The sequence below is a fragment of the Cherax quadricarinatus genome, chromosome 28, assembly GCF_038502225.1.
Source record: "Cherax quadricarinatus isolate ZL_2023a chromosome 28, ASM3850222v1, whole genome shotgun sequence".
In the NCBI taxonomy this organism is placed as follows: domain Eukaryota; kingdom Metazoa; phylum Arthropoda; class Malacostraca; order Decapoda; family Parastacidae; genus Cherax; species Cherax quadricarinatus.
The window spans coordinates 24,855,613-24,868,711 of NC_091319.1; the positions used below are offsets into that span (position 1 = coordinate 24,855,613).

At 38.7% G+C, this 13,099-nt stretch overlaps 1 protein-coding gene across 3 annotated transcripts in view; it reads right to left on the reverse strand.

Annotated features, from left to right (window-relative positions):
• Positions 1–13,099, reverse strand: part of LOC128693317 (tyrosine-protein kinase BAZ1B) — a 304,346-nt gene that overhangs the window by 229,772 nt on the left and 61,475 nt on the right. For all 3 annotated transcript variants that reach the window (XM_053782935.2, XM_053782936.2, XM_053782937.2), the window contains exon 10: positions 10,751–10,900. In XM_053782935.2, the coding sequence (XP_053638910.1) occupies positions 10,751–10,900 (150 nt within the window). The remainder of the gene's footprint in view (positions 1–10,750; positions 10,901–13,099) is intronic.

Here is a 13,099-nt window from a genome sequence, read left to right on the forward strand (position 1 = left end):
ATGCTTATTCTTTCAAAAAATTCACAAGTGCTCACACACCAAACTATAAATATGATAAAAAGAAAAATTAACAAAGTTTATATACAAAAGTGACAGTATGCTCATCAGGACTAAACTCTAGAAAAGTGTGTGATTTCAATAGAGACTTAAAAGCGTGAACAGATTGGCGACTCTTTAACCCTTAAACGGTCCAAACAGATCGACGTTCAAATTCGTAGTGCTAGATCTACTTTTTTTTACATATTTTCAAATATAACAAAAAAAAAATGTAGATAAAAGTTTTTTTTACACGTTTTCACATGTAAAACAAAAAAAAAAAGATCTACATTTTTTTACATACTTTCAGATGTTGAAAAAACGTATATATACGTTTGGACCATTTAAGGGTTAAGACACTGGTAACCTGTTACAGTCAAGGAGCTAAATAAAAAAATTGTCTCCCTAACAGAACAAGGCTCAAGGTCTACTATATTACTCAAGGTCTATTATATTACTAAATTTAAAATGAGCAACTTTCATTTTTCCTTTTAGGAAAAATGAAAGTTGCTCAGTGAGATACGTCTGGTTTGCTGAAAGAAAAGGGGACTGCTAGTGTATAATAATAATTCATTGATAGAGCTACGGTTCTTTAAAGAATATCATTACTGGCTTGGTATCTCTTATTTTGAAGGTTCTAGTTATCCAGTTTATTATTTTCCTTGCAGTTGTGTTACCCTGTCACTGTTGGATGACATCTCTTGTAAGTCTTCACTTTAGCCTACTGCTCAAGTGAATAGTTCTCAATCTTCCTACAGCTGAGAAACAGAAATTTTTCCTTATTGAGCAACACTGTTTTCTGTAGCCCATTGGAAGACCTAGCTTATATCAGCTTGGAGATTTGTAGTGTCCTGAATAGAAGCCACTCTTACATAAATTATCATCTGCAAAGATGATATAGTGCTATAATTTATGCCTGTCCATGTCAGATATGAGAAGGAAAAGGGGAATCAGAGCAAGTACTGTGCCTTGAGGAGTAGAGCTTTTTGCTGCAGCAGCCTCTGATTTTATTTTGTTGACTATGACTCCAGTTTTAGTTTATTAGAGTTAAAAATACATCTACCCATTTTTTCAGTTATGTATTCCTATTGTATTAATTTTGTGTACTATGACACTCTGAACACACTTCCTGAAGGTTTTGAAACACCTGTGATCAGTGTATATGTCTGTCCAAGAGAATATCATAACAGCCTAGCAATTGTGCAGGGTAGGAGCAACCTGCTCTAAAGTAAATCCACATTGCCCTGGATTGTGCAATTGTTGCAAATCCATGCATATATCACTCACGCTTAATAAAACTCAAAAGATTTTTAATAATGCGGAAAGTCACCAATACTGCCAATCGCTCACGATTTCTTGTACATACATGTATGTGATAATTTGAACTCATTCTCAAAAAATTCTCAAGAATGGGTTATTCTATAACATACATGAAACACATTCAAATCACTTCAATAATTCGATGACCAAATGCTAAAGGGTTAAACTTGCAGGAGCTGCCCTGAAGTCATTAAAAGCACTGATATACCTCATTCCACAAAGGCACCAGTAAAGAAGTCGCAAAAAGGCTCTCATTATTCTGGCCAATGTTGTATTTGCCTTAACCATTTGACTGTTTCGGTCGTATATATACGTCAGGGAAGAGAGAGGTGAAGGTTTATAAACTAAAAGAGGAGGCAGTTAGGGTAAGATATAAACAGCTATTGGAGGATAGATGGGCTAATGAGAGCATAGGCAATGGGGTCGAAGAGGTATGGGGTAGGTTTAAAAATGTAGTGTTAGAGTGTTCAGCAGAAGTTTGTGGTTACAGGAAAGTGGGTGTGGGAGGGAAGAGGAGCGATTGGTGGAATGATGATGTGAAGAGAGTAGTAAGGGAGAAAAAGTTAGCATATGAGAAGTTTTTACAAAGTAGAAGTGATGCAAGGAGGGAAGAGTATATGGAGAAAAAGAGAGAGGTTAAGAGAGTGGTGAAGCAATGTAAAAAGAGAGCAAATGAGAGAGTGGGTGAGATGTTATCAACAAATTTTGTTGAAAATAAGAAAAAGTTTTGGAGTGAGATTAACAAGTTAAGAAAGCCTAGAGAACAAATGGATTTGTCAGTTAAAAATAGGAGAGGAGAGTTATTAAATGGAGAGTTAGAGGTATTGGGAAGATGGAGGGAATATTTTGAGGAATTGTTAAATGTTGATGAAGATAGGGAAGCTGTGATTTCGTGTATAGGGCAAGGAGGAACAACATCTTGTAGGAGTGAGGAAGAGCCAGTTGTGAGTGTGGGGGAAGTTCGTGAGGCAGTAGGTAAAATGAAAGGGGGTAAGGCAGCCGGGATTGATGGGATAGATAGAAATGTTAAAAGCAGGTGGGGATATAGTTTTGGAGTGGTTGGTGCAATTATTTAATAAATGTATGGAAGAGGGTAAGGTACCTAGGGATTGGCAGAGAGCATGCATAGTTCCTTTGTATAAAGGCAAAGGGGATAAAAGAGAGTGCAAAAATTATAGGGGGATAAGTCTATTGAGTATACCTGGCAAAGTGTATGGTAGAGTTATTATTGAAAGAATTAAGAGTAAGACGGAGAATAGTATAGCAGATGAACAAGGAGGCTTTAGGAAAGGTAGGGGGTGTGTGGACCAGGTGTTTACAGTGAAACATATAAGTGAACAGTATTTAGATAAGGCTAAAGAGGTCTTTGTGTCATTTATGGATTTGGAAAAGGCGTATGACAGGGTGGATAGGGGGGCAATGTGGCAGATGTTGCAGGTGTATGGTGTAGGAGGTAGGTTACTGAAAGCAGTGAAGAGTTTTTACGAGGATAGTGAGGCTCAAGTTAGAGTATGTAGGAAAGAGGGAAATTATTTCCCAGTAAAAGTAGGCCTTAGACAAGGATGTGTGATGTCACCGTGGTTGTTTAATATATTTATAGATGGGGTTGTAAGAGAAGTAAATGCGAGGGTCTTGGCAAGACGCGTGGAGTTAAAAGATAAAGAATCACACATAAAGTGGGAGTTGTCACAGTTGCTCTTTGCTGATGACACTGTGCTCTTGGGAGATTCTGAAGAGAAGTTGCAGAGATTGGTGGATGAATTTGGTAGGGTATGCAAAAGAAGAAAATTAAAAGTGAATACAGGAAAGAGTAAGGTTATGAGGATAACAAAAAGATTAGGTGATGAAAGATTGGAGGGAGAGAGTATGGAGGAGGTGAATGTATTCAGATATTTGGGAGTGGACGTGTCAGCGGATGGGTCTATGAAAGATGAGGTGAATCATAGAATTGATGAGGGGAAAAGGGTGAGTGGTGCACTTAAGAGTCTCTGGAGACAAAGAACTATGTCCTTGGAGGCAAAGAGGGGAATGTATGAGAGTATAGTTTTACCAACGCTCTTATATGGGTGTGAAGCATGGGTGATGAATGTTGCAGCGAGGAGAAGGCTGGAGGCAGTGGAGATGTCATGTCTGAGAGCAATGTGTGGTGTGAATATAATGCAGAGAATTCGTAGTTTGGAAGTTAGGAGGAGGTGCGGGATTACCAAAACTGTTGTCCAGAGGGCTGAGGAAGGGTTGTTGAGGTGGTCGGACATGTAGAGAGAATGGAGCGAAACAGAATAACTTCAAGAGTGTATCAGTCTGTAGTGGAAGGAAGGCGGGGTAGGGGTCGGCCTATTAAAGGTTGGAGGGAGGGGGTAAAGGAGGTTTTGTGTGCGAGGGGCTTGGACTTCCAGCAGGCATGCGTGAGCATGTTTGATAGGAGTGAATGGAGACAAATGGTTTTTAATACTTGACGTGCTGTTGGAGTGTGAGCAAAGTAACATTTATGAAGGGGTTCAGGGAAACCGGCAGGCCGGACTCGAGTCCTGGAGATGGGAAGTACAGTGCCTGCACTCTGAAGGAGGGGTGTTAATGTTGCAGTTTAAAAACTGTAGTGTAAAGCACCCTTCTGGCAAGACAGTGATGGAGTGAATGATGGTGAAAGTTTTTCTTTTTCGGGCCACCGTGCCTTGGTGGGAATCGGCCAGTGTGATAATAAAAAAAAAAAATAAATATACATCTTACGAGCCACCATGTTTGACGTATATATACTCAAAAATTCAAGCGGCTTCAAATCAAGCAGGAGAAAGCTGGTAGGCCCATGTGAGAGAATGGGTCTGTGTGGTCAGTGTGCACCATATAAAAAAAAATCCTGCAGCAAGCATTGCACGAGGAAAAAAAAAACTCCGTGTTTTTGGATTAAAACGCCAACTTTGTGGTGTATTTTCATAAAGTATTTATGGTTGTATTATCATTTTCTTGGTCTCATTTGATAGAAAGGAAAACATATCATAGAAATAGAGGTGATTTTGATTGGTTTTACTATGAAAAGAACCTTGAAATGGAGCTCAAAGTAGGGGAAATGTTTGATTTTTGCCAATGTTCAAAAGTAAACAAATGATGTCATTGTCCAATATATGTCCAAGTAGCCATTCTAATATGCAGTCATGAATGGTTTGACATTATTTGTACAATTATTGCAATATTGCAGTAGTCTGCATAACAGTAAATCTTCTATATTTTGACTGAATAAAAATTCAAAATAGAAAGCAAGAGTAATATCAGAGGGGCCTGGAGAATATGACTGATGAACAAAGAAAATGTTATTTTAGAGCCAGGAATGTCTGCATTGTTCATTCTGGACCCTATTTTGAAACTGGCATATTTTTTAATTTGCGTGAAATTGGCCAAATTGCAAACTTCTGACATTACTGGGTAGTTGAAATAGGTAAATGGCCAGTTTCTTGTACTTTATCGATAAAACAAATAGAGTTCTAAAGAAATAGCCATGAGTTTGGTCGACTGGAACAATGGAATTAGCCGAAAATAATGCTCAAAGTGGGTGAAATCGCCGATTCGTGAATATCGCCAAGGTCACTAACTTCACGAGAGCATAATTACTTAAGTTCTCCATTCAATTTCATTCTTTTGGTGTCAATACGATCAGGAAAAGATTCTCTATCATTTCATAAGAAAAAATAATTTTTTTTTTCAAAATTTTTTGACACCAGGAGACACCTCAGGATTTGGGGTTGCGACAGTTAAGGGGTTAACCCATAAACGATCCAAACGAATATATATATGTTTTTTCAACATTTGATAGCATGTAAAAAAGTAATCTTTTTTTTTTACATATGTAAAAGTGTAAAAAACTTTGATCTACGTTTTTTTTTGGTGTTATATTTGAAAATATTTAAAAAAAAAAATTAAATCTACTTTTGGAGCACTACGCATGTGAACATAGATCTGCTTTAACCGTTTACGGGTAAAAGAGCTCCCTAAGTGAAAGATCAATTTATGTCTTACACATGTTCCTTTTGTTCTATTAGATGATATTCCTGCATTTTGTATTTATCGTTCTTTCCATTTCGGAATCTGTCACCAATGATTCTCATGTTTTCCTTTGCCCACTAAAAGACTTTCTTTTTTTTTTTTAACAAGTCGGCCGTCTCCCACCGAGGCAGGGTGACCCAAAAAGAAAATGCTTTCATCGTCAATCAACACTTTCACCTCACTCACACATAATCACTGTTTTTGCAGAGGTGCCCAGAATACAACAGTTTAGAAGTACAGTGGACCCCCGCATAACGGACGCCTTGCATAACGGACAATCCGCATAGCGGACGCTTTGATCGCTAAAATTTTGCCCCGCATAGCGCCCAAAAACCCGCTCAGCGGCCTTCGTCCGAGACGCGTCCAATGTGCGGCCTGAGCCAGCCTCATATGTTCCGCCGGTGGCATTGTTTACCAGCCAGCCTCCGCGGTAACATTCAAGCATACAATCGGAATATTTCGTATTATTACAGTGTTTTCGGTGCTGTTTCTGGAAAATAAGTGACCATGGGCCCCAAGAAAGCTTCTAGTGCCAACCCTACAGCAATAAGGGTTAGAATTCCTATAGAAATGAAGAAAGAGATCATTGATAAGTATGAAAGTGGAGTGCGTATCACCGACCTGGTCAGGTTGTACAAGAAACCCAAATCAACCATCTCTTCTATTGTGGCCAAGAAAACGGCAATCAAGGAAGCTGTTCTTGCCAAAGGTTTAACTGTGTTTTCGAAACAAAGATCGCAAGTGATGGAAGATGTTGAGAGACTCTTATTGGTGTGGATAAATGAAAAACAGCTAGCAGGAGATAGCGTCTCTCAAGCGATCATATGTGAAAAGGCTAGGAAGTTGCATGAGGATTTAATTAAAAAAATGCCTGCAACTAGTGATGATGTGAGTGAATTTAAGGCCAGCAAAGGTTGGTTTGAGAGATTTAAGAAGCGTAGTGGCATCCATAGTGTGATAAGGCATGGTGAGGCTGCCAGTTCGGACCACAAAGCGGCTGAAAAATATGTGCAGGAATTCAAGGAGTACATAGAAACTGAAGGACTGAAACCTGAACAAGTGTTTAATTGTGATGAAACAGGCCTGTTCTGGAAGAAAATGCCAAGCAGGACCTACATTACTCAGGAGGAAAAGGCACTCCCAGGACATAAGCCTATGAAAGACAGGCTTACTTTGTTGATGTGTGCCAATGCTAGTGGTGATTGCAAAGTTAAGCCTTTATTAGTGTATCACTCTGAAACTCCCAGAGCGTTCAGGCAAAAGAATGTCCTCAAGGATAATTTGTGTGTGCTGTGGAGATCAAACAGTAAGGCATGGGTCACTAGGGACTTTTTCTATAACTGGTTACACCATGCATTTGCCCCCAATGTCAAAGATTACCTAACTGAAAAGAAATTAGAACTTAAGTGCCTCCTGGTGTTAGACAATGCCCCTGGTCATCCTACAGACGTGGCAGAGCGACTTTATGGGGACATGAGCTTCATTAAGGTGAAGTTTTTGCCTCCTAATACCACTCCTCTCCTGCAGCCCATGGACCAGCAGGTCATTTCCAACTTCAAGAAACTGTACACAAAAGCTCTGTTTCAAAAGTGCTTTGAAGTGACCACAGACACTCGATTGACTCTAAAAGAGTTTTGGAAGGATCACTTTAATATCCTCAATTGTGTAAACCTTATAGGTAAGGCTTGGGAGGGAGTGACTAAGAGAACCTTGAACTCTGCTTGGAAGAAACTGTGGCCAGAATGTGTAGACAAAAGGGATTTTGAAGGGTTTGAGGCTAACCCTGAGAGGAGTATACCAGTTGAGGAATCAATTGTGGCATTGGGGAAGTCCTTGGGGTTGGAGGTTAGTGGGGATGATGTGGAAGAGTTGGTGGAGGAGGACAATGAAGAACTAACCACTGATGAGCTGATAGATCAACTTCAAGAGCAAGAGGCCAGACCTGCGGAAACTGGTTCAAAGGAGGGGAGAGAGAAATTGAAGGAATTGCCTACTTCAAAGATTAAGGAAATGTGTGCAAAATGGCTTGAAGTGCAAACCTTTTTTGATGAAAATCACCCTCACACAGCTATTGCAAGCCGTGCTGGTGACTGTTACAATGACAATGTTGTGAACCACTTTAGACAAATCATAAAGGAACGAGAGGTACAGGCCACTATGGACAGATATGTTGTGCGAAAGAAGTCCAGTGACTCTGAAGCTGGTCCTAGTGGCATTAAAAGAAGAAGGGAAGTAACCCCAGAAAAGGACTTGCCTCCTCAAGTCTTAATGGAAGGGGATTCCCCTTCTAAACACTAACACTCTCTCTCCCCTCCTCCCATCCCATCAATCATCACCAGATCTTCAATAAAAGTAAGTGTCATGTAATTGTGCATGCCTTTTTCAGTTTGTGTGTACTAAAATTAACATTTTTTTGTGGTAAAAAAATTTTTTTTTCATACTTTTGGGTGTCTTGCACGGATTAATTTTATTTCCATTATTTCTTATGGGGAAAATTCATTCACATAGCGAACATTTCGCATAACAGCCAGCCCTCTTGCACGGATTAAGGTCGCTATGCGGGGGTCCACTGTACATATATACATATAAAAATACACAATACATCCCTCCAAACTGCCAATATCCCAAACCCCTCCTTTAGAGTGCAGGCATTGTACTTCCCATTTCCAGGACTCAAGTGCGGAATTATAAAATAACCGGTTTCCCCAAATCCCTTTACTAAATATTACCCTGCTCACACTCCAACAGCTCATCAGGTCCCAAATACCATTCGTCTCCATTCACTCCTATCTAACATGCTCACACACGCTTGCTGGAAGTCCAAGCCCCTCGCCCACAACACCTCCTTTACCCCCTCCCTCCAACCTTTTCGAGGACGACCTCTACCCTGCCTTCCTACCCCCTACAGATTTATACACTCTCCATGTCATTCTACTTTGATCCATTCTCTCTAAATGACCAAACCACCTCAACAAACCCTCTTCAGCCCTCTGACTAATACTTTTATTAACTCCACACCTTCTCCTAATTTCCACACTCCGAATTTTCTGCATAATATTTACACCACACATTGCCCATAGACAGGACATCACCACCTCCAACCGCCTCCTCGCTGCAGCATTTACAAACCAAGCTTCACACCCATATAAATGCGTTCGTACTACTATACTTTCATACATTCCCTTCTTTGCCTCCATAGATAACATTTATTGCCTCCACATATACCTCAATGCACCATTCACCTTTTCCTTCATCAATTCTATGATTAACCTCATCCTCCATAAATCCAGCCCCTGACATGTCAACTCCCAAATATCTGAAAACATTCACTTCTTCCATACTCCTCCTCCCCAATTTGATATCAAATTTTTTTTTACCTACATCATTTGATACCCTCATCACCTTACTCTTTTCTATGTTCACTTTCAACTTTCTACCTTTACACACACTCCCAAATTCATCCACTTACCTCTGCAGTTTTTCTTTAGAATCTCCCATAAGCGCAGTATCATCAGCAAAAAGTAACTATGTCACTTCCCATTTTGTATTTAATTCCCCATAATTTAATCTCACCCCTCTCCCGAACACCCTAGCATTTACTTCTTTTACAACCCCATTTATAAATATACAGTGGACCCTCACCTAATGATATTAATTGGTACCCGAGAACGAATATCATTAGGCGAGTTTTTTAGCATTAGCCGAGGCAAAATGTTAGCGTTAAAATCTATCATTAGGCGAATTTAACGTTATGCGATGCATTCGTTAGGCGAGGGTCCACTGTATTAACCCTTTGAGGGTCTGTCCCGTAGATCTACGGCTTTACGTTCAGAGTCCAAACCGTAGATCTACGTCATGAGCTCAGCTCACTCTGATAAACTGTGAGTTGTACATTTGGGCCTAGATATGAGAGAATACATCTATGTGGTATGTGTGCACCACATAAAACAGATCCTGCAGCACGCTGTGTATAATGAGAGGAAAAACTGAAATCATGATTTTTCGATTAAAACAGCGACTTCACAGTGTTTTCTCGTATGTTTTTTGTAGTTCTATTTGCGATTTCTTGGTCTCATTTGATAGAATGGAAGACATATTACAGAAATAAAGATGAGTTTGATTGGTTTTTGCACTGGAAATGGCTTGAAAATGAGCTCAAAGTAGCAGAAATGTTAAATTTTTGCCGATATTCAAGAGTAAACAAACGACTTCACACGTCTAATACACACCAGCTGGTGGGTCTAATATGCACTCACAAATATGGTGATGATATTTATACAATTATTACAGTATTGCATAACAGTAAATCTTCTATTTTTTGGTGTGAATAAAAATTCATTATGTGAATAAAAAATCAATATGGAATTTATTTGTAAAGCCTCAAAACGTAACTAATGAACAGAGGAAATGTTAGTTTAGTTCCAGGAATACCTACATTGTTTATTCTGGACCCTATTTTGAAATTGGAATATTTTGAACTTTGTGTAAAATTGGCCAAATTAACAATTTCTGATCACTTTAATTTGTAGCTGAAACAGTTGACTTGGCGATTTCTTGTGCCCAATCGATAGAATAGAAGTAATACTAGTGAAATAGCTAAGAATTTGGTTGACTGGAATAATGTAATTGGCCTAAAATGGAAGTCAAAGTCGGCAAAATCGCCGATTCGTAAATATCGCTGACACATCAAAATTCGCGAGAGCATAATTTCGTCAATTTTCCATCAAATTTCGTACTTTTTGTTTTATTACCTTCACAAAAAGATTCTCTGCCATTTCACAAGAAAAAATAACAAATTTTCTTTTTGAAAATTCTTGGACACTGGGGCACCACTTCAGATTTGGGCCTTGGACCCTGACGGGGTTAAACAACCATGGTGACATTACACATCCCTGTCTAAGACCTACTTTTACTGGGAAGTAGTCTCCCTCTCTTCTACACATCCTAACTTGAGCCGCACTATTCTCATAAAAACTCTTTACAGCATTTAGTAACTTACCATCTATTCCACATACTTGCAACATCTGCCACATTGCTCTCCTATCCACTCTATCATATGCCTTTTCTAAATCTATATATGCAATAAAAACTTCCCTACCTTTATATAAATACTGTTCACATATATGCTTCAATGTAAACACTTAATCTACACATCCCCTACCCACTCTAAAACGTCCTTGCTCATCTGCAATTCTACATTCTGTCTTACCTCTAATTCTTTCAATAATAACCCTAAATATTTTAAAGTATTTTACAGGTATCCAGAAAGTCTGAAAATGAAATAAGCATTGCATACCAATTTCTAATCAATACAAACCTTGAATACTCATGTTAAAACAAGAAATACAAACTATCTTACCAATTCATTCTGTTCTTCTCCTTCTTCCACATTATCATCAGAGTGTAGACTGGCTGACTCAGAGAAATCACGCTTACTCAGACACAGACGAGCAAGCTCTAGGGCAGTTTGGTAATGCACAGGTAAATCACTTATCTTTACACCAAGCTCCTGTAATTTAAGCAACTGGTATTTAATTTGACATTTTCTCTTTGCATTACAAAAACATTTACTTTTTCTATTAGGTAAAGAATTTCAAGATAGCAGTTTCTAATAATTTTAACCAAAAAAGAATGAAAACTTCATTTGGAATTTATTAAGCAACACTAAGCATAATAATGTGTGTAAATCTTCCTTGTTCATTAAAATTGAGAGATGTATGCAATCACAATCATCATTTCCTAATTGTACTTATAATGTATGCAAGATTTCAGTTATGTCTTGCTACTTACACTTAGATCATACTACACATACATGTACAAGCACACATATACACACCCCTCTGGGTTTCTATTTTCTCACCAGACTTTGTTCTTGTTTATTTCCTCTTATCTCCATGGGAAAGTGAAACAGGATTCTTCCTTTGTAAGCCATGCATGTTGTAGGTGATAACTAAAATGCCAGGAGCAAGGAGCAGTAACCCCTTTGTAGTAACCTACAAAGAGAAACTTTTGTTTTTCTTTGTAGATTTCAGGTACGTCTTGCTACTTCTACTTACACATAGGTCACACTACACATACTTGTACAAGCATATATATACACACCCCTTTGGGTATTCTTCTATTTTCTTTCTAGTTCTTGTTCTTGTTTATTTCCTCTTACCTCCATGGGGAATTGGAACAGAATTCTTCCTCCGTAAGCCATGCGTGTTGTAAGAGGCGACTAAAATGCTGGGAGCAAGGGGCTAGTAACCCCTTCTCCTGTATATATTACTAAATGTAAAAGGAGAAACTTTCGTTTTTCCTTTTGGGCCACCCCGCCTCGGTGGGATACAGCCACCCAGGGAGGTACTACCGTCCTGCCAATGAATGTAAAACAAAAGTCTGTAATTGTTTTACATGATGGTAGGATTGCTGGTGTCTTTTGTCTGTCTCATAAATATGCAAGATTACAGGTATGTCTTGCTACTTCTACTTACACTTAGGTCACACTACACATACATGTACACGTTTATTTATACACACTCATCTGAGTTTTCTTTGATTTTATCTTAATAGCTCTTGGTCTTATTACTTTTCCTTTTATATCCATGGGGAAGTGGAATAAGAATCTTTCCTCCGTAAGCCATGTGTGTTGTAAAAGTCAACTAAAATGCCGGGAACAATGGGCTAGTAACCCCTTTTCCTGTAAAGATTACTAAAAAGAATAAGAAGAAGAAAATTGTCAAAGTGGGAAGTCTGAATGTGCGTGGATGTTGTGCAAATGATAAGAAAGAGATGATTGTGGATGTTATGAATGAGAAGAAGCTGGATGTCCTGGTTTTAAGTGAAACAAAGCTGAAGGGGGTGGGAGAGTTTCAATGGAGAGGAATAAATGGGATTAGGACAGGGGTTTCAAATAGAGTTAGAGCTAAAGAAGGAGTAGCAATAATGTTGAAGGATAAGCTATGGCAGGAAAAGAGGGACTATAAATGTATTAATTCAAGGATTATGTGGAGTAAAATAAAGATTGGATGTGAAAAGTGGGTTATAGTAAGCTTGTATGCACCTGGAGAAGAAAGAAGTGTAGAGGAGAGAGAGAGATTTTGGGAAATGTTGAGTGAATGCATGGGGAGTTTTGAATCAAGTGTGAGAGTAATGGTGGTTAGGGGTTTCAATGCTAAAGTGGGTAAAAATGTTATGGAGGGAGTAGCAGGTAAATTTGGGGTGCCAAGGGTAAATGTAAATGGGGAGCCTTTAATTGAGCTATGTGTAGAAAGAGATTTGGTAATAAGTAATACATATTTTATGAAAAAGAGGAAAAATAAATATACAAGGTATGATGTAGCACATAATGAAAGTACAGTGGACCCCCGCATAACGATATTAATCCGTTCCTGAGAGCTCATTGTTATGCGAAATTATCGTTATGCGAATGAATTTTCCCCATAAGAAATAATGGAAATCAAATTAATCCGTGCAAGACACCCCAAAGTATGAAAAAAAAAAATTTTACTGCATGAAATATTAATTTTAATACACACAAACTGAAAAAGACATGCACAGTTACATGACACTTACCTTTATTGAAGCTCTGATGATTGATGGGATGGGAGGAGAGGAGAGTGTCTTAGTGTTTAGAAGGGGAATCCCCTTCCATTAAGACTTAAGGTGTCAAGTCCTTTTCTGGGGTTACTTCCCTTCTTCTTTTAATGCCATTAGGACCAGCTTC